The sequence below is a fragment of the Pyrenophora tritici-repentis genome, chromosome 4, assembly GCF_003171515.1.
Source record: "Pyrenophora tritici-repentis strain M4 chromosome 4, whole genome shotgun sequence".
In the NCBI taxonomy this organism is placed as follows: domain Eukaryota; kingdom Fungi; phylum Ascomycota; class Dothideomycetes; order Pleosporales; family Pleosporaceae; genus Pyrenophora; species Pyrenophora tritici-repentis.
Window position 1 is genome coordinate 2,208,576 of NC_089393.1, and position 24,587 is coordinate 2,233,162.

Sequence of the window (24,587 nt, forward strand, 5' to 3'; positions counted from 1 at the left end):
GGTGTCTTGAAGATTTGGTCGCTGCACATCGGCTAGACGGCGGGAGATCGGCCGTATTCAGCTCTTGTCGAAGCGCGTGACTAGCGGAATCGCGATCCCTCAGTCATGGTTCGATACCGGTAACCGCAACTTGTGCATGACCGGATTCTGATGCCATGAATTAAATGCTGAAACAAATTCGACTGGTGGCCGACCAGGATATGGGGCCCTCTAATACCCATACAGTTACTATGGTGCTCAAAAGGGACTCCCGCGGCAGCCACCACCACTTTTGGTCCTCGGACTGAGTTGAAGGAAGCTGTCGATGCCGTTTGTCGAATAAACCCCACCGCTGTGCTTCGCCCTGGCCCTGGCATAAACACGCCGCAGCGCGTGTGAGTGATATGTTGACGTACCCCGCAAGTAAACAATCACCATGGTCTATTTCCCAGAAGCCTCGCGGGAGCGGGATCTTCATCGGTTCGTTGATTGCGTCGCAAGTTTGCTCACAGTAGCTAAATAGTGCGTAAAGATACTACCGTCCATGGCTCGACGCCCAAAGCCTCGTGGATGCCGACGGCGGTGGCAAGCCATTGACCTACTCCGGATTCCAGCCCCAGGCTTCGCGCGACCGTTCCCTGACGGCTTTTGCCCAACTAGCCACACTGCGCCTAGACACGCGCCGGGCCATGGTCTCGCTCATCGACTCGAATCGACAGTACATTCTCGCCGAAGCAACGCGCACTCTCTCGCTGTTCAAGCCTGTCGCCGAAGAGCCTGAAGACGAAGTCTGGCTGGGCAATGCCATCTTGAACAAGACTGATGCAGTGTGCTACCACACCTTCACCTCGACGTATGCTGCAAAGGAGGAGAATGGCGACACGATCGAAGCCGAGGGCATGGTTATACCCGATTGTAGGCTGGATCCCCGCTTCGCTGACAAGGACTATGTCAAGTCCGAGCCTGGCGTGCGCTTCTATGCAGGCGTTCCCATTGTTACAAAGGCAGGTCATCGCATTGGCGTGTATGCCGTCTCCGACGAGAACCCTCGCGCTGGCATTAGTGCCAGCGAACTGCGCTTCATGCAGGATGTTGCGGCTGCCGTCATGGAGCATCTTGAACTGGCCAAAGATAGCATGGACCGGAACAAGGGTGAGCGCATGGTCCGGGGCTTGACACAGTTCATCGAGCGCTCCTCGGCCCAGGACATGCGTGATGATGGTAATCGGCCTACGACCATGGAGCGCCAGACCGAGAACTCGCGTCTGACGACACTAGATGAGGAAGAGGAAGGAGGCTCTGGTACATCGGCACATGTGACGGCCAGTAGGCAAGCTCAACGCAAGCGTGACACCGAATCAGATGCTGCGCGTATCTTCCACAGGGCTGCTCGTGTGATACGCCAGAGCACCGAGGCGGATGGTGTCGTGTTCTTTGATACGTCGACAGCTGGCATACGCACTCATCTCTACGACTACAATAGAAACGCGGGTAGTAGCGATGAGAGCGCCACCCACAACACTGACACTGGTGATTCGACCACGTCGCGGAGGCAGAAGAAGCAGAACTCCATCAATACTAGCGGTACAACAGATACGTCTGGGGTAGACAGCAAACCGTGTCCGGTGATTGGACTTTCTTTGCGAGAAGGAAACGCAGCTTTGGTGCACACTGACTTTAGCTTCAACGAGGCTGCTATGGAACGCTACATTCATAGGTATCCTTATGGCAAGTTTTTCAATTATGACGAGGATGGAAAGGGAGTCAATTCGTCTGATGAGAAATCGGAACGCTCCGAAACAGAACAATCGGATCGGACTGGCAATGGTACCGCCACTGGCAACAAGAAACCGCGCAAGAAGCGGGAAAGTTTTGTTCCCACAGAGTTTCTGAGGGTCTTGCCCAAAGTTAGAAGTCTGATATTCCTGCCTTTGTGGGACCCTGCCTCTGAGAAATGGATTGCAGGGGGCTTCATCTGGACCACCCAAGCCGGGAGGCTGATGAGCCCTGACAACGAACTGCCATATCTACAGGCGTTCGGAAATTCAGTGACCAGCGAGATTGCACGACTAAACGCACAAAAGGCCGACCGTGCCAAGACTACCTTTATTGCCTCAATCTCGCACGAGCTACGGTCGCCGCTCCACGGCATCCTCGGCTCTGTCGAGTTCCTGCGTGAGACTGTTGCATCGGCATACCAGGAGTCTCTTGTTTCTTCTATCGAGACATGTGGCAAGACTTTACTTGACACTATTGACCACGTGCTTGACTATGCAAAGATCAACAAACTGCAAAGAGGAAACACCGGCCATAAACATAGAACCACTGGACGCAACAAGAGACTCCCAGCTGATAACTCGATTCTTGGCGTTACTTCCGATGTCGATCTAGCCCAACTAGTCGAGGAGGTGTGCGATACTGTATGCGCTGGGCATACATTTAGGAAGACACATCACATCAAGGGATCTGCCATCTACGATCAGGCTGAAAGCACGACAAACTACAAGAAAGACGCTAGCGATGGCCAGGATGTGGAAGGAAGAGACACTCATGGTTCAGTCGCTGTGTCGCTCATTGTAGCCCCATATGTTAGCTGGATAGTTCGTTCGCAGCCCGGTGCTCTCCGACGGATCGTCATGAACTTACTAGGCAACGCCCTGAAGTATACGGATTCTGGTTATGTTGCCATCAAGATGGTGCAGAACAATACCACTGCCAACTTCATGAATCTGTCTATCAGCGTCGAAGATTCGGGTAGGGGAATGTCACCGGAGTACCAGCGAACCAAGCTCTTTTCCCCATTCAGTCAGGAGGACCCATTCAGCTCTGGTACTGGATTAGGGCTTTCGATCGTCAAACAAATCATCGAATCTCTCAAAGGCGAAATTGAGGTCAGGAGTACTCAGAATGTCGGCACTGTCATCACAATCAACATGCGCCTACCGGTTGGTCTGAAGGAAAACGCGCACCAAGACCATGCCCTTTTATGCGCACCCCAGGAGCTGAAGGGTACATCGGTCAACATTATTTGCGATATGACTGACACCCAAGGTGGTGAACGTGGAAAGAAGACCAAGGAATCCATGGAGAATGCCTGCAAGAACTTCGACATGAAGATTATCGAATCGAGGCACTCCGAGAAGCTCCCCGACAGAGAAGCCCCGCTTACCGAGGTTGACTTCCTTCTCACAGACTCTGCTTCCCTCTTCCAGCTCATAAATGGCGGGTCAAACGCTGGCCGAACTAATAGAAAGCCATTGGGTGTGGTATGCGTCTGTACAGACACATCTGAAAAGATAGCCGTAGAGACTCAACTTTCCAGACATGTCGATACATTGGGCTGGATAATTGAGGTACTTACGCAACCATGCGGCCCACGCAAACTGGCCCGGACACTCTTATCATGCCAAAAGCGCGCCGAGCAGCACGGTAGCGAACGTCCCATCAGCCGATCCATGAGTTCCTCAATAGTTCAACCGGACTTCCAACCCCTCTCTCCCTCCCGCAACATGGCCCATCGCAGCCTCAGCGACATGTACCCCCAGGAAGTCTCCAAACAATTCAACCCATCAGCCGGCTACCCCTCACCGCCCCTCCCCCAACAAATGCCTACAACCTCCACCCCGCAAGCCTCCAGCCACAGCGAAACAGGCGAATACTTCAACCCCCGCGTCCTACTCGTAGACGACAATGCCATCAACCTCAAGCTCCTCGTCGTCTTCGCCAAGCGCCAAAATCTGCGCTATGAAGAAGCTACCAACGGCCTAGAAGCGTTTAATACGTATAAGAATGAGGCGAATTCGTCGTCCCCGCCATCAAGACCCTTTGACTTTGTTCTCATGGATCTTAGCATGCCTGTCATGGATGGTCTGACTAGCACACGCAATATCCGCCAGTTCGAAAGCGCGAATGGGCTACCGAAGAGTCAGATTGTGGCGCTCACAGGCTTGGCTAGTGCACAGGATCAGAGTGATGCGCAGGAGGCGGGTGTGGATATGTATCTTGTTAAGCCGGTCAAGTTTGCGGATATCAAGAGGGTGTTTGGTGGGAAGTGAGATTTATCCTAAGTCTAGCGTGTCTGTTTGGGGTTTCTTCTTGGTGGTTCCACCTAGGTGTCATAAAATACTTAACAGTGTGGGCAAGCACCTAATAGGTGTGTCTGGCGACTACAGTGGCCCTTGTACACGAGTATGTTAAGTATTTCATGACACCCGGGTGGTTCGGGGGCATTTGTTTCTTCTTTGGATACTTCGGCATGATATACGACGGTATTATCATTAGCATTTTGAATGGCGTTTGTATTGGATGACATGTGTAGGCTATTGGTTTGGCATGGGATATATGTTGCCTGATGGAGAGGGATTTTGCGATATTATTTTTCCATATACATACATACACTTTCTACGCTCGACGCGATGACGGAGGGGGATTGTTTTACATTTAGGTTACCTATCGGCAAGCAAGATGAAGACGATAAGGCATGCTGATGAATGAACTTTTGTCTTGATTGAATAGTAGCATTCTACAGCCCCAAAAGAGCGACGAAGCGACCATTGCGCCACACCAGCACCTCTGCGCGAGCAGATAATAAAAGATAATAGTTGGATATCAACAGAGAAAAGACCCAACATGTACACACCCTGCGTGTCATGCCCGCCAAAAAAAGGAAAGTCGTAGAAAAGAATTCACAAGCTATACACCAACTCTACCCTCTACCAGTTCAACCTGTCGAAGATGTTGCTGTTCTTAATGTCCCTCTTCCTGCTACCGCCGGGTAGCGCAGAAGTACAGTCGATGAGACCATCGCTCTCTACACCCATCATACCCAGCTTAACCATTGCAGGCACGAAGGCTGCATCCCACGCGCCCTTGCTGACAGCAAAGGTAGTCCAGGAAATTGCGGTGGCCGGGTGGTTTGCAACGTTCCTGTCTGACGGGAGAGTGAACGGCGCACTACCGCGCCTGGTCTCGGAATAGAACCTATTGTCCCAAGTGCCAACGGTGGAGTCGAGCGAAGTACCGGGCTTGGAGGGGTTGCTGTGGCGTTGTTTGGCTGCGGTATGTGCGCCGACGAGGGCAGCGAGGTCGATGGGGCTGAAGCCTTTGGATGCTGAACAGTTGGGTTAGTACGATTATTTACATACTTGAAAAAGCAGGTATTTTTGCTTACCGAATGATCGGACCAAAGTGTCTCCTGGAACATTGGGGCCGGGTAGTACACCAAGAGCACCCGGTGTGCTGGAGTCTTGACGACCAACTTTAACGGGAACGGTAGGGCCACCAGGACATGTCTTGACAGCGTGTGCAGCAGCGAATTGGATGAGGTCTGCTACACCGACTCTGGTTTGTGTGGCCACATTGGCGAGGTTACTGCATAGACGCTCCATACCCCGGTTTTCGGTGTTCGAACACTCGTTTGCGAGGATGAGGGAACCGTCGCATGCGCCGTTGAAGCAATCATGGAAGGAGGCGCGGATAGCAGCACGAGCGGCGTCTGTGCATTGTCCGTCTCCGAGGAATTGTTCGGTGAGTGTCTTTGAGATTTGCGACCAGACTTCAGGGCATTGCGGCTCATCATCATCACCGCCACCGCCGGAGCCGCCTAGGATGCCTCCGACCATGTTGAAGATGTCATCGAGGAAACGCTTTCCCTTTGGTGCGCCGAGGTGGGCGACGTCCCAGATCTTTTGCTCTTCTCGGATTGTAGAGTTGCCGTAGGCTTCGACTGTGCTGGCAGCCGCAAAGCCGGCGATGAGGACATTGCGAATATACATTATGAACTTGAAGTGTACAAGATGACGATAAATATGTTGAATAAAAGTCTGTGAAGATGGAAGTAATAGTACAGAGAATATATGCTGAATAGCCAACGAGTGTGTCCTGTACCAACCTAGGGTGCTGCTACTAGAAGAGCGATGGTTACACGCCCTTATATGCTGTGGAGCAATCTTGCAGATGGAGGCAAGAATAGCAGCATACTTCCGGATAGCACGGTACGGGCGTGTGCAGCTCTTGACCCTGGTTACCAAGGGCAAGGTTCAGAAGGCTGCTAGAATAGCTGTGACAGGCCACTAGGGTGATGGTGAGGAAGACCCACTGTGCCTGGTTTGAGAAGTTGGGTATACGCCGTTGTACGGACAGTAGCATCGCTCGTGCTCATTACAGGATATGTGGTAGTGAACCGTGCCGAGCGTCTTCGATCATGCCTTGCCATGCACGGTAACATCTTCCATGAGACCAGCTCGCCAGGTTAGACTAATTGATTTTGATCTCACTCGCCATAACAGTATGGTCAGTTCTGTTGTCAATCTCACTTGCCGCAACCGTCGTATACTCGTAAGACACTAACATGAAATCAACACTAGCGGCACTGCGTTATCCTGGGAGCATTGCAGAGCAAGCCATCCGGAGATACTGTTCTGGTAACACATTAGCCACGGAAATTACCCATCTGGGTGATGATGCCCCTTTACCGAAAGTGAAATTCTAAAGAAAGGTGTGGGGTGTTGTTTTATTGTTTCAGAACGGCTCCAGGCTAGCGAGCTTAGGAGAGCATCATGTGCAAGAACCATTGATCGCCACGGCCCCGCGGTTTGAAACATGGGCGCCAGGCGTTTGAGGCGCAAGACAAGGCTTGAGCTTGTTTAGACGATAGCCGAAAATCTGTGTAGCTTAGATTAGGCGCATGTCAGCCACTTGAAGTTCAAGCCTGCCGTTAAAGTATGAATATATCGCGCAGACTCGCTTTACCTCTTGCACACAAGTTTGCGGCTGCGTACGGCAATCAATTCCTTCTTTAGAGATACTAACCGAGGTTCGTCCAAGGTCTTGACAACGTGGCGCGTACGATCAAAAGGCTCCGATATGAGGTGGTTCGAGTCATTCCAGGAGGTGTATCGCGTGCACCAGCTGCCAGCATAGGGATCTCGCATGCACAAATACGGATGCAGCATAACCTACCCATGAGCGATTGGCCAAAAGCTGTAAAGACAATGATTGACTGCAAGAACGACGATGTAGCAGCCGTGATAGCCTTACGCACATCATATTGGGGACCCGAACTTGATATCCACTATAAGGATGATCCCAGACGGCAAATCCTCTAGCGAAACCTTTCTCGCCCGCTTGCACCTTGGTAATTACTCACGACCCACCAGCATGGCCAACTCTGACTTGACCGCGATTCAAGCCATTCGCATGCGCTGAGAATGTTGAAAGACCTGGGGTCAGGGTCGCAGAGGGAAGTTAACGCTGTACTGCTGATTGACCGCGAGCATTTGTTTGCGCTACAGGGGACGATGACGATGACGACAACGATAACCATCACCGCCTGCGAACGAGACCACTGAAACAAGTCTTGGTATTCGGCGTATGCCATGCGAGGTGGCGCTGTCAGTCGTACACCACGCCAAAATGACTTACCTGCCCCCGAAAAGAACGCCACAAGACTCTGCGTGGCAGCACTTCTGCCCGCTGAGCATCGCACCTCCGATTTATAGCCCAGAGGATACCGCGACGCGTAGTCATAAATCATATGGGGGCTGAATAAATCGGTTGGACACCATTTTTCTGAGGCGCTGGGATTTGATCAGAAGATGAGAAAAATGAAAACAGCTGTCACGCATGGTGGCAGGCTTCGCACTATGAGAGGCGCGTTGATTAGCGTGATGATGATAGGACTGAGACCGTAGGCTGTGCAGTGCACTTTTGTGGACATTGATGAGCAGGTAAGGTTCAAGGCAGAAGCTCGAGATTGTGAAATCAAGTTGGATGAGGTATGGAGCCGGTTTCGCTGGCTCCTCCCCTGTTGAGCGACATCGCGTGACTTCGCTCAAACCTGAGTACATGGAGTGCATGACAACATGTCAAATCAACAAAAGAACAAGATAGATACAGAATATCTCCTAGCAAATTCGTGAGTACACTTCGAAAGATGATGACGCTTGAATGTAATTGCTTACTGTGTGGTACTGCATTAGTGCTGATTTTAGAGTTGCTGCGAGGTGCTGATGCAAATGGTGATTTAAAGGACAATTATATTCGGCCTGCACGTTGGTAAACAATGGAGTGCATTGCTTCGAAGCTATTGTAGTATTTTTCCTGTCGCCTGTTGACGCACCTTGCAAAGTTACGCCATTATCACTTTCCCCACTCTTTAGCAATCTGACAATTTCCAGCATACTCCGTACCAAGAGCAAATGCAGAATGGTGCTTTGTCGGGGAGATTACATGAACTTTGTAGCAGCATACCAAGCTGCAGCCGCTACTGCAATCACAGACGCACCCAGTGTAGCGAACCCACTACCTCGAAGAGGCACCGTCGCCCCTGAAGACAAAGCATTCCAATCAGCATACTTTGGAAACATGCACTTCAGAGTGAAGTCTGTCTGCGAACGCCTAGCGAGGCTGTCAGCTCTGTCTGTTCAGACCTAACAAGACGGTCAGAGAAACTTACGGATACATGGTCGAGTTGTAACCCTCCTCGTCCAGGTACCAGCTTCGACAACCAACGAAGACGGTCTTTTCCAGACCTTGCTTCACATCTTCGGTCCAGGCCGTCACAGCTTCTTTCTTGACCTCCACTTGATCGACTTGGCCGCGTATGATGGGTTTGATCATCTTCAGGATATATGACACGGTGTTTTCGGTCGTAAGGATAAGAGAGTGATGACCATTTGCGGTGTTGGGCCCGACGGCAATGAAGAAGTTTGGAAAACCATCAACTGCCATGCCCATGTAAGCAGCGGGGCCTCCACGCTGCTTCCACACATCCTGCAGAGCGACACCGTCTCGACCGTACACGGAAAGCGGATGCAGCCAACGAGTTGCCTCAAAACCATTTGCGAGGATGATTACGTCGGCATGGACGCGCTCTTCAGTTGACGCACCCTTCACATCCACTCCGTCAGGCACAACCTCTGGCCCCAAAACCAACTCGCTTCCGTCTACAGCTAGAATTCGGCGGTTTGTAAGCGCGTAGTTTGGCTTGTGCATGCTAGGTAGCCACTCGGTATCAAAAACACGTCTCTTACAGCCATACGGATAGTCAGGAGTCATGAGATTGTGGTACTTCTCAGGTACTATGCTTCGCATCATCTCCAGCTGCTGTTTCTCGATAGCAGCGCGCCATTTCTTGTGCTTCATCTGGAAAACTGTCGACCAAATGACTTCCACAAGGAGGTATATCAACACGCGGTTCACATATCCAAGAAACGGAAGCCATTTGTAGATCGTGGGAGCGTACTTTGCATAAGTCTCTTGCCCAAATGGCTCAGAAAGTCGAGGCATTACCCATGGTGCTGATCGCCCGATCTGTGTGAGAGATTTCACCTGGTAGGGCTCTTTGAGCAGCGAAGGCACTACCTGTGCGGCGCTGCAGCCAGTTCCAAGGACGATGATGTCCTTCCCATTTAGATTGATATCGTCACGCCAACGTGCAGAGTGGAACACTTCACCCTTGAAGGTATCCCGTCCGGGGATGGAAGTTGGCCAGGGGTTCGGCTCGACAAGAATTCCTACGCAGCTTACAACTGTTTTGGCGCGCACAACCTCCTCTTGTAGGTATACTGAGTCGTGGCCGGATGCAGCAGCTTTGTCTTCTCGGTCTCGGGTACTGAGATCACCAACTCCAGGAACCAGATGCTGGAGCGTGACTTCCCATTGCCCGTCGGACTCTATCCACCGTAATTCCTTTACATCAGTGTTCAATTGTATGTGCGGCGCCAACTGATATCTTGCGGTAATGTCATGCAGGTACTCGCGAAACTCTTCCCCAGTCGGGTACAGACGTTTGGATGTGTAGTTTGGTGCGAAGGAGAACGAGTACAACGAGGTCGGCCTTGACGACATTAACATCACTACACCTCGATCACTGTGATATCACTTACACGTCGCATTGCTGGAAAAATGTTAGTCTTGGAAATGATGATATGACTTCAGCAAAAAACTTACCACTCCGGGGTATCGATTTATCCACCAAGTCCCTACAATGATAGGTCAATACACGCAACGGCAGATACGCAATCACATAACTCACCACCAATGCCAGACTGACGATCAACAATCTTGAACTGATCAAACCCGAGCTTCTGCTTGAGTTGACAACCGGTCGCGATACCACTTGCACCCGCTCCAATGATCAGAACAGGATAGTAAGGCGTTTCGCCTTGTTTCTCATTGATAGCGTTCGCCATGATGAAAGACAAACTTGAATAGGTGAAGTAGGGTAGTAGGGTATCAGGTGTGAGCTTGATAGCGCTGAATCCGGCAAGAAAACAGAGGGCTAATGTAAGCCTCACGGCAACCTCGCATATCTCAGAAGCGGAGTATGTCGAAAGCGAAAATAGAGGACGGAGAGATGGGCGAAGAAGGCTGTGGCAGGGGAGCGCGTACGCCGCAGACTAGTCGGCTGCTCCTTCACGTTGATTGGTTAACCGAAAAGGCAGGGACTCTAACCCTGCGGCGTAGTACATGAGGTGGTACATATTGACCCCACCTGCAGCCGTTAATAGTCATAAGTCCGCGTGTCAAAGAACACTGGGGACAGCAAGTTGATCACCGTTCCCGTGTCACATGTAAAGGATGCAATGTGGGCTGCCGCGCTCCCGACACTGCGGTTCAGGCAACCACTTCTATATTGATTCAAGTGCTTACGCTTTACAAAGAGCACCATCGTCACTTAGCATCCAATCTTCAGCTCCGACGCACCACTGACACCAGAAAACCCCCTTGGGATCAATGCGCCTTTTGATCGCCAACAGCCTCGCGTAGTGCTCGCCCCAGAATGCCTTGCGAAAGTCAGCCTGGTGGATCCAAGCTTCGTTTGAATACGTCCCCATATTTGGGGCTTGCTCGCTGAGTGCTGTTGAAAGCATGTCAGCCTGCGTCATCGTATTGTCTCGTTTTGATGCATCCGCTCCCAGAGGATAGGGTATGCCACTCACTATGCCTTGTTAGCAAACTATTGATGGGAACATGAGAGATCAACTTACTCATCTCTACCACAGTACGTCTCCAAACAGGATTCAAGGCACTATCATCGCTTGACTTGTTCCGTACGCCCTCACCACTAACACATGTTCCCTGCAGCATTTGACTAGAGAACTTTCGCAATGTTTGTTCAACGCCGCTTTTTTTTGCAACCGCTTCCTCGTCCCAGAGTCTACTAACAGTAAGACGATTGTTCCCAACCTTATCAGCTACAAAGAATGACGACTGGAAGCCAAGGTAGTTGGGAACGTATTGCGTTGTTATCGACGTTGTCAGCTCCGGAGTGGTGTTTAATCGGCTCATAATTGGGTCCAAAGCTCCCTGTAGTTGCCCAAGAGGGCCATTCAAGAGATAGATCAAAAACGCAAAGTTCATCTGAGGCAAGCTGTCGTTGGGGGTACTGATAGGCATCAAGGAGAAGTATCCAGCAAGCCCTTTCGAGTATAGTGTAGGCATATCTGCGATGACTGAGGCTGCGGCAGCGTAAAAGGCATTGTTGCTGTTACTTGTCGCCTCAACAAGACTAGAGTTGAACTCAAACCTTGCCAATGCTATGGTCGGTACCGGGTACGCTCGTAGGGTTGCATTCACAAGGACCCCAAAGGTTGCCCCGCCTCCCTAAATTCTTATGTCAGACGTAACGAAGTAGCGGGGTTGTGCATATCTTACTCCTCTCACAGCCCAGAAAATATCGGAATTTCGGCAAGGACTGGCTGTTATGATGTCACCGGTTGGAGTTACCAAAGACAACTCCAGGATGTTGTCAACGGCCATGCCGTGAAGAGAGCCGAGAGGGCTGTGTCCTCCACCTGTTAGGAAGCCACCGAGACCAACGCTGGGATCGGCTGCCCCAACAATAGTCATGTTGTGATTAGCCGCCATCTGCTGTATTTCTCCGGTGACGTGGCCAGCTGCAGCCGTGATAGCTGTATACTGCGTCGAATCCGACGGGCATGCTGAAAACTTTTCATGGTATCGGAAGCCCTGCAAGTGACGAGTCCACAAGGACAGCACTGACGGTGCCGTCGATCTGGATCAATCAGTTTTCTATTCCGGGAAAGGCATATGGCAGGAACAACACACCTTCCTAGCAAATCATGAGCTCCCCCTTTGACCACAATCCTCACGCTATTGGAAGCCGCGAACTTCACAGTCTGAGCAACGTGCTGAGCTGTTGAGGCATTAACCACATACTTGGGGAAAGTACCCAGGCTGCATCGCCCTGACCCCTCACTGAGCAAAGGCGGCACGCAAGCATCATCTTGCCAATTTGGATAAGCGACGCTGACTGGATCTGCAGAATGAAAAGACGAAAGCTTCCATGATGATGTGGTATAGTCGCAGAGCGTATTACTGGATGAAGAATTGGATACCGAGGTATAGCATGCTTGCGCAGGCGGTAAGGGCTCGAGTAATGCACCCGACAGAGTGGTGTTGAATTTTTTCCAAACGGATGGGTCAGGCCAACCGGTGAGTCCTGCAATGCTCTTGCATCGCTTTCCGGTGTGGATAGAAAGAGCATCCAGGGAATGAGTGAGAGACAATAGTAGAATGAGAAGTGAGTGTCTCATCGTGAACCTGTTGGAGAACATTCATTGTGGCTTGTGCTCCATTCCAATGGTTTATCTACATACACTCTCATCTAGATCTTCATATCGCCAACTGCATGAACGCCTCATGGACGCCTAATGGTCGCCTCGAAAGTACTTCGCTGTAAAATCCGAAGGTTCTATTCTCGGACATTTTCTTAGCGATGTGATCAGTGCACATCTTAGTAGGTCCTTCGGGCTGAACGAGACCGCACACACAACACTCGCGGAATAAATATTCTAGTTGGCGGATACACAGCCCCCTGCCCAGCTGCTTAGGGTGTCTTGAGCTCATGGCGAACAACATTTTGTGCACTGAAAGAGCTTAGTTGTCCGGTGATAGACGTGCGGATATGTCTCTGAGCCCCAATTTCAGCCAGCAGAGGTAGGGGATACGCAAGGCTCATGCAGCTGTAACCACACTACCAGCCACCGATAAGCCCGCGGAGGTTAAGCGAGGCGTATTTCTGCAGCGGCAGGCTGCAGCGAGAATACCGGCTAATGTCGATGTGGGTCCAGGCAGAAATGGTCGGACATCGGACACGTTCTGTCTAAGCGCCATCACGATATCGTATATCGGGTATCCAGATCGCACAACACAATTTAATGCTACGTGGCACAGTCGCATGGCGTATTTGCTGCTGTGCGAGAGTATTCTTTCTTACCCGGCACTTTGATTGTTATGGCAATGGGTCAAGGCGCGTATTCTACTATCACAATGTAATTCAGTGGAGGCTGAAGGATCGTGAAATCTACCCCTACGAAAATCCAGCATCGTATTGGGCAACGCCTTCTGAAGCGACTACACCCGTATAAGCGAGGATGGCCAGTGGACAATGAAGATTCTGTTAGCTGGGGGATCTCTACCAATTACAATTCGCCGTCTATGAGAAGATACACTATGAAAATATCGTCGCTCTTTTCCTGATTTAGACATTCTGATACGAACGGATCTCCACGCGGCTATCAATGGAGATTGTGCCCATCTCATAGTTCTGGCGGTGCGTATCATCCAGCTTCGAAGGTCCCTCAATGGTCGTGAGCTGGGTTTCATCCTCACGCTCAAACATGTTGCGAGAATCCTTCGATGACTGAGTCCCGAAGGAAACCTGTGGCGACTTGCCTCGTATGGAACCTCGTACAGATCCACGGATGGTAGCATACCAATGTGTCATTTTGGAGAAAAAGCCAGTGTTTCTGGGAAAGAGAGGACGGTAGGTGGGCAAGTTTCCACAGATCATGGCTATTCCTAGCTCGATAGTAGACCACATGATTCCCTTGGTATAAGATGGAACTGGAACATGTTAGCATGTGAAGAGCGCATAAAAGAACGATAAGCTTACCAGCTTTGGGGTTGTCCGGATTATAAGAATAAACCATACGAAGAACGCTGGTGATGAGAACACTGAATTGAGTATTATTACGATGAGCCCAATGACGCATGGTCTTTTTAATTGACTTACAAGCCGCCCAGGAGAAAGATGCTCATGACCTGAATCTTTCTTGGCGTGGAAAGTTGCAAACGAGGTACTATAAACGCAGGCAGGGCGAGAATAGCCACGTCGATACATGCGTTGAGTAACTCGTAAAAGAATACGAACTGACCGAACTCAACGCAGTGCTTGTTTGCTTGGACAGTAGGCGAGAAGTCGTAGACAGCGCGAATAGGTGTGCATTGGAAAAGAATGACCCAAAAACCCGAGAACAGCCACAGTACACATATTGACATGAGCACATAAGTTGTGTTAACGAACCAGGGTATCGAGAAGATCGATTTGTAAAAGCAGAGGATGGAAATCTTGAGCGCCGTGATTGCGGGTGGCCACACGTGACTGGCTACCCAGAGAATCTATCATGCATTAGAAACATGAAGAAGTGTATGACACCCGAAGTAAGACCGTTTCAATGGCGTACCTTTGTCAGCTCCGACAACTTCGTGATATCTGAGAAGAGCTGTATCTCCAAAGTCCCGCTGATACCGATGACAGCTAGGAGTCATGCATGAGCCTCGATTCAAATGCTACAAGAAAGGCGAGAAAACTAACAGTAAATGACCAAGGCTGCCCAAGCGTAAGTCCATATCAAAGCCACAAGCATCCAGTAGTCATCAGCAGCGAAACCACGCTTTGTCTTGTACTTCGAGATGAAGCGTAACAGAACAGCTAGCGAGTCCAATACAATGAATAGAATGGCCGAGACCAAGTTCGCTGCACCATCGGGTGCCATGGAGACTGGCATCTTCAAAAAAAGAAATCCACGCCCTCGCGGGACAAAAACGATGACGTGAAATGCGCTGGATAGGGAGACGAGAGCAAAGGCTGAAGCGGACAGCTCGAGAAGAGCAAATGCATCCCCTCAATTGCTTGAAAGAGGCGAGGGCGTCGAAGTGGCCAGCCTTCTGGCCCCGCCACACCCTCGGATTGGCTTAATGTAACAGTGAGTAGCAGGGTATCACGGGTGGGCTGTGAGACGAGGTACGCATGACGGTCCTGCATCGATAGATGGCTGTAGATAGGCCAAGAGTATCAAGGGTAAGGCGTTTTGTGTGGTGGGACGGACCGCATAAGCGGAGGTCCGTAGCTGCCATGTTTAGCGCCATGTCAGCGTTGGACTGCTAGGCTGCCTAGAATGGCACAAAACTTCCCCACATGAAGAATTTGGGCACCAGATGATTGCAACACCTGGGCGGCCTTGTGTTCATCATGGTTTCGGGGACCGAGGAGCCCATCACAAGGGTCGGGTCCCACACCTCCAGTGGACGCCTTAGAGTCGATCTTTGCCGCTTCCGGCTAGAGCTAGGTAACGACCTTCCCGAGGCTACGCGCCCGCCTTATTAACCAGCAATTTTCCAAGCCCATGCCTTGTTTACGCCTATTTCGACCACAACGCCGTTATTGGGGCCGAGGTCTCAGCGCTGATGCATGTTATCTGTCGTCTGCAAGGCTGCAGCTCGGGATAATCCTGCATAGGGAACGGCACTTTGATACCCAATTCCAACACGACAGCTGTGCCGCAATACCACTGACTTGCATCACCGACCGATTCTGCCAATCACTTCAAGATCTCGACGGAGAAAACTCATCGGGCGTTTAAATATCCCAGTCCGGGGACTTGAAATGACCCCATAGTTCACAAGAAGATACATGTAAAACCTCATGGCTGAGCATACGCCCGAGAAGATCCCGGTTCACGGAAAACACCGTCTGTACCTACGTATCTTGTCACATATTACTCACCCAATGTCCTCATTTGTCTAGTGTTCAAGTTGGGACTGTTGCATCACAGTTAGGCTGTTTCCAACGTCACATGCAATGAGTTTCTATTCTCGATCGACTTGTCGCCGGGAAACGGAAATGGTCGCCACCTGCACAGCCTCTAGTTTCATCACGTACACGAAGCACTTGTGAACTCCTAGGCGCGTGTAGTATCTCTTTTAGCTGGGAACAACCCATAGTAATCTGGTACAATACTTTGATCACCTGTTTTTTGTAGTCTTTTTTCTGGTCCCTCTTTGCGTTACTCCAGTATTACACGCACTATCCAACAACTTGTTACTTTTCGACAACATGGCTCCATTGATACAGGATGGCATCGGTGCAACTGGAGTGACTTCAATGCAGAGTGCATACCACAACAGCCCGAGCCAGTTCCACATACACAGCGATGGCGAGATCCGAGAGAAGATCTCTGACCATCGTTCGGAAGCCACAGAGCACCCAGCCCATGGCACACTGGAAGACGCTATGGAGCCCATAGCCATAGTTGGTATGTCAGCAAAACTTCCGCAGAGTGCAACGTCTCCCGAAGCCTTCTGGAAGTTGCTGGAGGAGGGACGGTCTGCCATGACAGAAGTGCCATCAGATCGCTTCAACATTGATGCTTTCTACCACCCCAACGGAGACAGGCTCAATACTCTGAACGTCCGCGGTGGCCACTTTCTCCAAAGCGATCTCGCAGAATTCGATGCGCCTTTCTTCTCGATACCCAAGACGGAAGCCGAGTCGCTGGATCCACAGCAACGTGGTCTCCTGGAAAGCACATACCATGCTCTGGAAAACGCAGGTATCCCCCTAAAAGAAGCTGGGGGTAGTAAGACAGGAGTCTTTGTTGGATGTTTTGCGAAGGAGTACGACACGATATTCTCGCGCGATACAGATCTACAACCCAAATACCAAGCCTCTGGAACAGGCTCGGCTATGCTTGCAAATCGTCTAAGTTGGTTCTACGACCTGAGGGGCCCTAGTATCACTCTGGACACAGCCTGTTCCAGCAGCCTCAACGCACTTCACTTGGCGTGTCAGAGTATCCGCGCTAAAGAATCAACGATGGTAAGTCTATGAAGTTCTTTGCCCCTACGTTCTTTCTGGCGAATCCAAGCAAGTAGTGTTTCGAGGATACTGTACAGATTTATTGACAAGGTAGAATTCTGTGTCCCAGTCGTGTTTTTGCATAACGTGTTTTAGCCTCGGTGTCTCTATTTCGAGTAACAAGTACCACACACTAGAACTATGCTGACTCAACTAGGCCATAGTTGCTGGATGTAACGTTATACTGAACCCGGATACAATTATGATGTCACTATCTAATCTCCAATTCCTGTCTCCGGATAGTCTTTGCTACAGCTTTGATCACAGAGCCAACGGGTACTCCCGAGGCGAAGGCTTTGGGGTCATAGTGCTGAAGCCTCTCTCGCAAGCTTTGTCAAACAACGATACCATACGTGCAGTAATTCGAGCATCAAGTTCCAACCAGGATGGTCGCACCCCAGGAATCACACAGCCTAGTGGAGATGCACAGGCACTTCTTATCCAAGAAACATACGAAAAGGCAGGCTTGGATCTGGGGACTACCAGGTTCTTCGAGGCCCACGGTACTGGTACACAGATCGGTGACACGACAGAAGCTGCGGCCATACATTCAGTGTTTGGGAAGTACAGGAGTCCCGAAGAGCCGCTCATCGTCGGGGCAGTCAAGTCTAATATTGGTCATCTCGAGGGTGCGAGTGGACTTGCCAGTATCATCAAAACGGTACTGGCTTTAGAGAAGGGTGTGATTCCACCCAATACCAACTTTGAGAAGCCCAATCCTCGTATCCCAGTACATGAGTGGAACATCAAGGCGAGTCCTACAGGATCCGCTCCAAAGGCTATGACTAACAAGTGTGCAGTTTCCAACAGAAAATATTCCATGGCCCTCAAAGGGTCTTCGAAGGGCATCTGTCAACTCCTTTGGTTACGGTGGAGCTAATGCACATGTCATTTTAGACGATGCATATCACTATCTAAAAGTTCGTGGACTTCAAGGTCGCCATCGAACAGCAGTACCAAGAGATCCTAGGACACAAAGCGCTAGGTCCCTCATTCGGCACTGGTCGGCATATCCCCAACCCAAGCTACTTGTTTGGTCTGCTGCGGATGAGCAGGGGCCACAAAGATATGTGGAAGCTCTTAAGGCACATCTTTCCGAGACCAAAGGAGCGGATCATGCTTATATCGTTGACCTCGCGTATACACTGGCTTCGAAACGGAGTCGGTTACCATGGAAGAGCTTTTTGAGGTTAGATTCGACTACACTGTCCTCCACAGATCTATGGAGGCAGTGTTCGAAGCCAGTCCGCTCTTCCGGAAACGCTCCAGGCCTTGCATTTGTCTTCACTGGACAAGGCGCTACCTGGTACGGGATGGGCCGTGAGCTTCTAGCAGAACCTGTCTTCCAAGAGAGTTTGCAGCAATCCGATGCATACCTGCGCAAGCTTGGCTCCAAGTGGTCCTTGATCGGAGAGCTCCAGCAGGATGAAACCTGCTCCAGAGTGAAAGATGCAAGGTATTCACAACCACTCACTACGGCGATTCAGATCGCGCTTTTGAGACTGTTGGAGAGCTGGAATATACGACCACTTGCCGTAGTAGGTCACTCTTCTGGAGAAATAGCGGCAGCATATTGCATAGGCGCGATATCGCACAGACACGCGATTGCAGCAGCTTATTATCGTGGAACGCTCTCAGCCGAACTAGCCGCAGCATTGACTGACACGCCAGAGACTATGATGGCGGTTGCACTGTCACCAGAGGAAACTAGCAAGCACATACATATGACACAATCATACGGCTCTGTCTGCATCTCATGTGTAAACAGTCCGAAGAACGTCACAGTTTCGGGAAGTGTTTCAGCAATCGAAGCCATGCGATCTAACCTGGATACAGAGGGCGTCTTTGCCAGGCGTCTAGATATCAAAGTTGCATACCATTCGCCCACAATGCAGAGGTTAGCTTTAAGCTATCTGGAGCTTCTACAAAGTCTCGATACGCATGATCCAGAGACGCCTAAAGATACTGGTGTGATAATGTTTTCGTCTGTAACTGGTACACTCATCTCGCACAAAGACGTACGCCGTGCTGAGTATTGGGTCGAGAACATGGTCTCCAGGGTCGAATTCTCCAGTGCATTATCCGCCATGCACAAGTACGTCAGTGCCACCGATTGTATTGTAGAATTAGGACCGACTGGAGCGCTGAGACGGTCTGTGCTCGAAACTCTAGGTAAAGTGCTTTACGAATCCGCTTTGAAAGTCGACCGCCCCGCATACGAGACTATCCTGGGTCTTGTGGGTGACCTGTGGAGTCGGGGCGTGCCCGTCGACCTCATGGCAGTCAACGGCTTGACTGAGTCGAATGCTCAAATGCTGACTGATCTACCCTCTTATCCATTCAACCACTCTCACAGATACTGGTACGAGAGTAGAATCAGCAAGAATTTTAGGTTCCGCAAACATGCGAGCCATGAGCTCCTTGGCACCCAGGCGATGGACTGGAATCCGTTGGAAGCAAAATGGCGGCACATCATCGACGCCAAGGAAAATCCATGGATCAAAGACCACGGTTTCAACGGATCACAGATCTATCCCGCGGCTGGTATGGTCATCATGGCTATTGAGGCTGCTAGGCAAGTGACTAAGAGCGACGGGCGCACGATAACCGGCTTTCGTATAAAGAACGTCTCGTTCGTCAAAGCTCTGGTCCTATCGGATAAAGACGAGACTCTCGAGACACACTTCTATCTGCGCCCTCAGGAAGCCGCTCGAGATACTTTTGGTGAATGGTTCGATTTCCGCCTGTGTTCGCTCAGCAACGAAGAGGGCTGGGTTGAGAATTGCCGAGGCACGATCATCATCGAAACAGAAGAAGAGGTCGTAGAAGTCGATGAAGGCCTCGAGGCAGCCGAAATGCGTCACTCAATACTGCAAAGTCATGCGCGTACCTTGTCCAGCTGTAAATCAGGCGTCTCTTCGAAGCAGATGTATGAGAACCTGGCTACCTTTGGCTTTGAATTCGGGCCTACATTCCAAACTCTGAAGAATATAGGTTTCAGTGAGCAAGGTTACGCTTCTGCCTGTATCGACACGCGCGAGTGGCAAACCAAAGTGCCGTCTATCGCATCCAAGATCCAGAGCCATCTCATCCATCCCACAGCTTTGGACGCGGTTTTCCACCTCACAGTCACCGCTATTTCCAGAGGTGGGTGGAAACCCATACCGACCATGGTACCGACATATCTCCACGAGCTGTGGATTTCAAGTAAACTGCTGCATGATCCAGATGCGTCATCGCTCCAGATATGCTCCGAGTCGCTATCACGCGGTCTCAGAGATGCTGATTTCAACATGACCGCTGTTGATGATCGGAGTGGAGACCTTGTCATTACCGCTAGCCAGTACCGTGCCACAGCGATCAGCTCCGTCGATATGAATGCCCCAGGCGTGTCTTCTTGGCGGAGACTTTGCTTCAAGCCGGAATGGAAGATGGACATTGCGACCGCAGACAACGACGCAGTCTCGCGTTACTGCAACAGTGCAGCAGATTCTGTGGATGTGCACTCTCAAGCATCCGTTGACGATGCTGAGCTGGTATGCATCTACTTCATGCGTCAAACACTCGAAGCCGGGTGTACTCGCCACGTATCCCAGCCCCATTTGCAAAAGTACGTGGACTGGATCAGACATTACCCGCAGGAAGACTGCGCACAGGCTGTATCGAGCTCCGAGAAGATGCAACGGATGCTAAACGACCAGTCTTACGCCGATTCTGTGATATTGCAACTGGAAGCCAGCGGCCCGGAGGGTAAGGTCTACGTCACCATCGGCAAGATGCTTTCCGCCGTACTCCAGGATGAAGTTGATGTTCTTGAACTACTCTTTGGGGGCGGACTCTTGCAACAATTCTATAGTGGGAAAGCCTTTACAGCCAACTACGAGCGCATGCGGGCTTACGTTGACCTCATGGCTCATAAAAACCCCAACATGTCCGTTCTGGAGATAGGTGCGGGGACGGGTGGTGCAACTGCCGCTGTTTTACAAGCACTGGGACCATCGAACCCAAGCGATGAGAACAGTACTCCGCGATTCCAAGAGTATGCGTACACGGATATATCTGCTGGTTTCTTTGAGGAAGCAAAGATCCGCTTCAAGGACCATACAAGTCGTCTAGCCTTCAAGACTTTGGACATTGAAAAAGAGCCGCAAGCACAGGGTTTCGAGGAGGCAAAGTACGATCTGATCGTCGCATCATGTGTCTTGCATGCCACAGCCGATATCCAACAAACGTTACAACATACACAGTCTCTCCTGAAGCCCGGAGGAAAGCTCTTGCTCTTCGAACCCTGCCAGCTATCATGTGCGCGACTGTCCTTTGTGTTTGGTCTGCTGCCAGGCTGGTGGCTGTCAAAGGAGCAACATCGTCGCTGGGGTCCGCTACTGAGAGATGAACAGTGGGACGAATCTTTGCGCAGTTGTGGCTTCTCTGGTAATGATCTTTGCTTGCGCGATCAGGAGGGTCCGCAACACACATTCAGCGTGATGGTTTCCTCCAAGACGGTTCCTTCTGCAGTAAACGGCGCTTCAGCAAGGATAAGTATTATTGTCGTCGATACCCACTCACAGATGCAGATGATGGTAGCAGAAAGTCTCCAAGCCTCTGCTCACACAATGGCGGGCTTGGACTGCACAGTTATGTCACTGCAGGATATTGCCACTTCTAGCATGGAGAGCTACTTTTGTATATCACTTCTGGAGCTTGAAACGCCTTGTCTATGGCAGATAGGCAGTGAAGGATATGCCAGCCTCCAACATCTCGTCAAGAACTTTAGGTGCGTCCTGTGGGTAACCGGCGACCCCACTCAGGACCCCCGTATGGGAGTTGCGACAGGCTTCGCCAGGTCTATGTGTTCCGAAAATGATGCTCTCGATTTCATCTCACTCGCACTCCGAAATCTATCGAGAAAAGAAGATGTGGTCTCGACAATCTTGAAAGTAGTGCAATCATCCCTCAGATCACCAGATGGTCAATGTGAGCAGGAATACCAGGAAGATGATGGCTTGCTCCACATTAACCGAATCATTGAGTCCAACGATGTCAGCAATGTTGTACACAAGCAAGCTGTACCGCAGAAGGCCGAGCTACATCTTTTTGGAACTGATCGAACCCGGCCTCTCTCACTTAACACGGCATCGCCAGGATTGCTCTCCGCTCTGCAATTCGTCGATAGCCCCTTCAAATCAGAGCTAGAGGCCGATGAGATCGAAGTCGCTGTGAAAGCAGTGGGTATCAATTTCAAGGACGTGATGATTGCGCTAGGACAGATACCCGATGCCTCCCTAGGCCAAGAGTGCTCTGGGGTGGTAACCGCTGTTGGCGCTGCAGTACACGACAGCGAATTCCGTGTGGGAGATCGCGTCTGCTGCGTGACTCGAGGCGCGTTCAGAAATCTTGCCCGAGCACATCGATTTGCGATATCAAAAATACCCGACGAAATGTCTTTCGCCACCGCTGCTGCGATACCAGTGGCCTTCTGTACTGCATGGTATTCGCTCGTTCATCTAGGTCGTCTACAGGCAGGCGAAACTATCTTGATCCATGCGGCAGCAGGGGGAGTTGGCCAAGCTGCTATACAACTTGCAAAGGCGGCTTCTGCAGAGATATATGTCACTGTCAGCAGCAATGAGAAGAAGCGGCTGTTGATGGAACTATATGGCATCCCTGCCGACCATATCTTCTCCAGTCGCCACATCTCCTTCGCCCAAGGCTTGAAACGCATGACAAAAGGTCGCGGAGTGGACGTTGTCTTGAACTCACTTTCGGGAGAATTTCTCAAAGCCTCCGTCGATTGCGTGGCTCCTTTAGGTCGCTTTGTCGAAATCGGAAAGAAAGACATGTACTTTCGTTCACAGATGTCAATGTCGCCTTTCCTACAAGGCATATCTTTTTTGGCTGTCGATCTGGGGGTGATCGCTGACAGGGCGAAGCCCCTGATGAAGGAGTTACTAAATCGGGTCATGGGATATTTCACCAAGCAAAAGAATACGATGCAGCCCCCGCAACCCTTGACGGTCTTCTCCGGCTCCCAATTGGAAGAAGCATTTCGGACTCTGCAAAGTGGCCGCAACTCTGGAAAGGCAGTGATAGCGTTCAGTCCCGAGGACCTGGTTCCAATCGTGCCGACTTCGAGACCAGGGTGGTCATTCGCCTCAGATGCCACTTATGTTATTGCTGGTGGAAGCGGTGGGCTGGGCAGAAGCATGGCGCGATACATGGCCACGCATGGGGCAAAGCACATCCTGCTCTTGTCGCGATCCGGTTCAGATTCGCCGCAGGTCTCTGAACTTATTCGAGAGCTACAGCAAGACGGCGTTACAGTAGTTGCGCCATCATGCGACGTTAGCGATGCGCATGCCTTGGAAACCGTAATTCATGACTTGCACGACCAAATGCCGCCTATCCAAGGATGTATTCAAGGGTCTATGGTATTAAGGGTGAGTAGGCTGACTTTAGCTTTACCATGCATTTTGCTGACCTATCACGCAGGACGGACTTTTCGAGAACATGTCTCACGACAACTTCCTCGCCGCCTTACGACCGAAGATCCAGGGTACCTGGAATCTACACAACTCGCTCCCAAGCGGAATGGACTTTTTCGTTCTCCTTTCCTCGACCGGTGGTGTTTTCGGTAGCCGTGGTCAAAGCAACTACGCAGCTGGCAGCACCTATCAAGATGCGTTCGCAAAGTATCGCGTATCCCTCGGAGAGAAATGCATTTCGCTCGATCTTGGTCTGATGCTCGCCGTTGGATTCGCCGCCGAAAGGCAACACATCACCGATTCACTGCGGACCGTAGGGTACGAAGGCATCCACGAAATCGAATTTCACGCAATGTTGGATCACTTCTGCAATCCAGATCTTCCACTCCAAGACCCAACCAAGGCGCAAATCGTCACTGGCGTTGCGACGCCGGCGTCGCTAGCCGCCAAGGGGCTCGGTGAAATCTTCTGGATGTCCAAGCCCATCTTCCAAAGCCTCCGTCAAATGGACCGACAGTTCTCTGTATCGAGGACTGTCAGGGAAGAGGGTGCAAATTACCGAGCACAAATCGAACAAGCAATGTCTCAACAAGGCGCCGGACACATTATCGCGCTCGCACTCGTAAGAAAGCTATCCGCAGCTCTTAACATGCCCATCGCCGATATTGAAGTGGAGAAGCCGGTATACGCGTATGGTGTTGATTCCTTGGTCGCAGTGGAGATTCGCTATTGGTTTTTGAAAGAGTTCAAGGCCCAGATCGCTGTGTTTGAGATTATTCGGAGCGAAAGCATTGAGAAACTGTGTCTTCTCGTCGCTTCCAAGACACAGTATCAGCAAAGATGGAACTAGAAAGGGGGAGGCGATGATGGCATAATGATCAAGTGTCGAGGTGGTTGGCATGGACGACGCGTTGGGCTTAGAGGTGTTAAAGGCTAGGCGTCGTCGCGTACATGCCACGCCCTGACATCCCAGATACCATCTCCAGTAATTAGACGTCTCTTATTCAAGAACCACTACATGCTGAGAACTGGAGTGACTAGAGAAGTAATGTACACATGGGGAAGCGCATGTTTGATGGTGCAGATGCCTGTCGCGGTTCAGTTCCGAATTCCGCTTATATAATCTATGGGCCCTGGGCTAGCGCTTCCCCGCCGCTGTCCTTGCGGATCAGCTACACTTT

The 24,587-nt window shown here is 50.9% G+C and overlaps 7 protein-coding genes across 7 annotated transcripts; 3 read left to right on the forward strand and 4 right to left on the reverse strand.

Annotated features, from left to right (window-relative positions):
- Positions 1 to 415: 415 nt before the first annotated feature.
- PtrM4_096330 (BaeS, Signal transduction histidine kinase) lies at positions 416 to 4,034 on the forward strand (the record flags this gene model as incomplete). Its single annotated transcript, XM_001933986.1, has 2 exons — positions 416 to 459; positions 512 to 4,034. The coding sequence occupies 2 exons, from the start codon at positions 416 to 418 to the stop codon at positions 4,032 to 4,034; spliced, it is 3,567 nt and encodes a 1,188-aa protein (XP_001934021.1).
- A 657-nt stretch (positions 4,035 to 4,691) lies between these two features.
- On the reverse strand, positions 4,692 to 5,753 carry PtrM4_096340 (peroxidase 40 precursor; the record flags this gene model as incomplete). The annotated part of the gene is made up of 2 exons (XM_001933985.2): positions 4,692 to 5,089; positions 5,150 to 5,753. The coding sequence occupies 2 exons, from the start codon at positions 5,751 to 5,753 to the stop codon at positions 4,692 to 4,694; spliced, it is 1,002 nt and encodes a 333-aa protein (XP_001934020.1).
- A 2,451-nt stretch (positions 5,754 to 8,204) lies between these two features.
- Positions 8,205 to 10,172, reverse strand: PtrM4_096350 (Pyr-redox-3 multi-domain protein; the record flags this gene model as incomplete). The annotated part of the gene is made up of 5 exons (XM_066107184.1): positions 8,205 to 8,376; positions 8,435 to 9,817; positions 9,867 to 9,877; positions 9,931 to 9,962; positions 10,016 to 10,172. 5 exons carry the CDS (start codon positions 10,170 to 10,172, stop codon positions 8,205 to 8,207), a joined length of 1,755 nt encoding a protein of 584 aa, XP_065962852.1.
- A 456-nt stretch (positions 10,173 to 10,628) lies between these two features.
- On the reverse strand, positions 10,629 to 11,832 carry PtrM4_096360 (BBE multi-domain protein; the record flags this gene model as incomplete). The annotated part of the gene is made up of 3 exons (XM_066107185.1): positions 10,629 to 10,921; positions 10,971 to 11,586; positions 11,638 to 11,832. The coding sequence occupies 3 exons, from the start codon at positions 11,830 to 11,832 to the stop codon at positions 10,629 to 10,631; spliced, it is 1,104 nt and encodes a 367-aa protein (XP_065962853.1).
- A 1,654-nt stretch (positions 11,833 to 13,486) lies between these two features.
- PtrM4_096370 (uncharacterized protein) lies at positions 13,487 to 14,795 on the reverse strand (the record flags this gene model as incomplete). Its single annotated transcript, XM_001933982.2, has 5 exons — positions 13,487 to 13,851; positions 13,901 to 13,962; positions 14,021 to 14,406; positions 14,472 to 14,545; positions 14,603 to 14,795. The coding sequence occupies 5 exons, from the start codon at positions 14,793 to 14,795 to the stop codon at positions 13,487 to 13,489; spliced, it is 1,080 nt and encodes a 359-aa protein (XP_001934017.2).
- A 1,328-nt stretch (positions 14,796 to 16,123) lies between these two features.
- On the forward strand, positions 16,124 to 17,804 carry PtrM4_096380 (Polyketide synthase module protein; the record flags this gene model as incomplete). Its single annotated transcript, XM_066107186.1, has 2 exons — positions 16,124 to 16,885; positions 17,082 to 17,804. 2 exons carry the CDS (start codon positions 16,124 to 16,126, stop codon positions 17,802 to 17,804), a joined length of 1,485 nt encoding a protein of 494 aa, XP_065962854.1.
- A 433-nt stretch (positions 17,805 to 18,237) lies between these two features.
- On the forward strand, positions 18,238 to 24,256 carry PtrM4_096390 (Qor, NADPH:quinone reductase and related Zn-dependent oxidoreductase; the record flags this gene model as incomplete). The annotated part of the gene is made up of 2 exons (XM_066107187.1): positions 18,238 to 23,361; positions 23,414 to 24,256. The coding sequence occupies 2 exons, from the start codon at positions 18,238 to 18,240 to the stop codon at positions 24,254 to 24,256; spliced, it is 5,967 nt and encodes a 1,988-aa protein (XP_065962855.1).
- Positions 24,257 to 24,587: the final 331 nt, after the last annotated feature.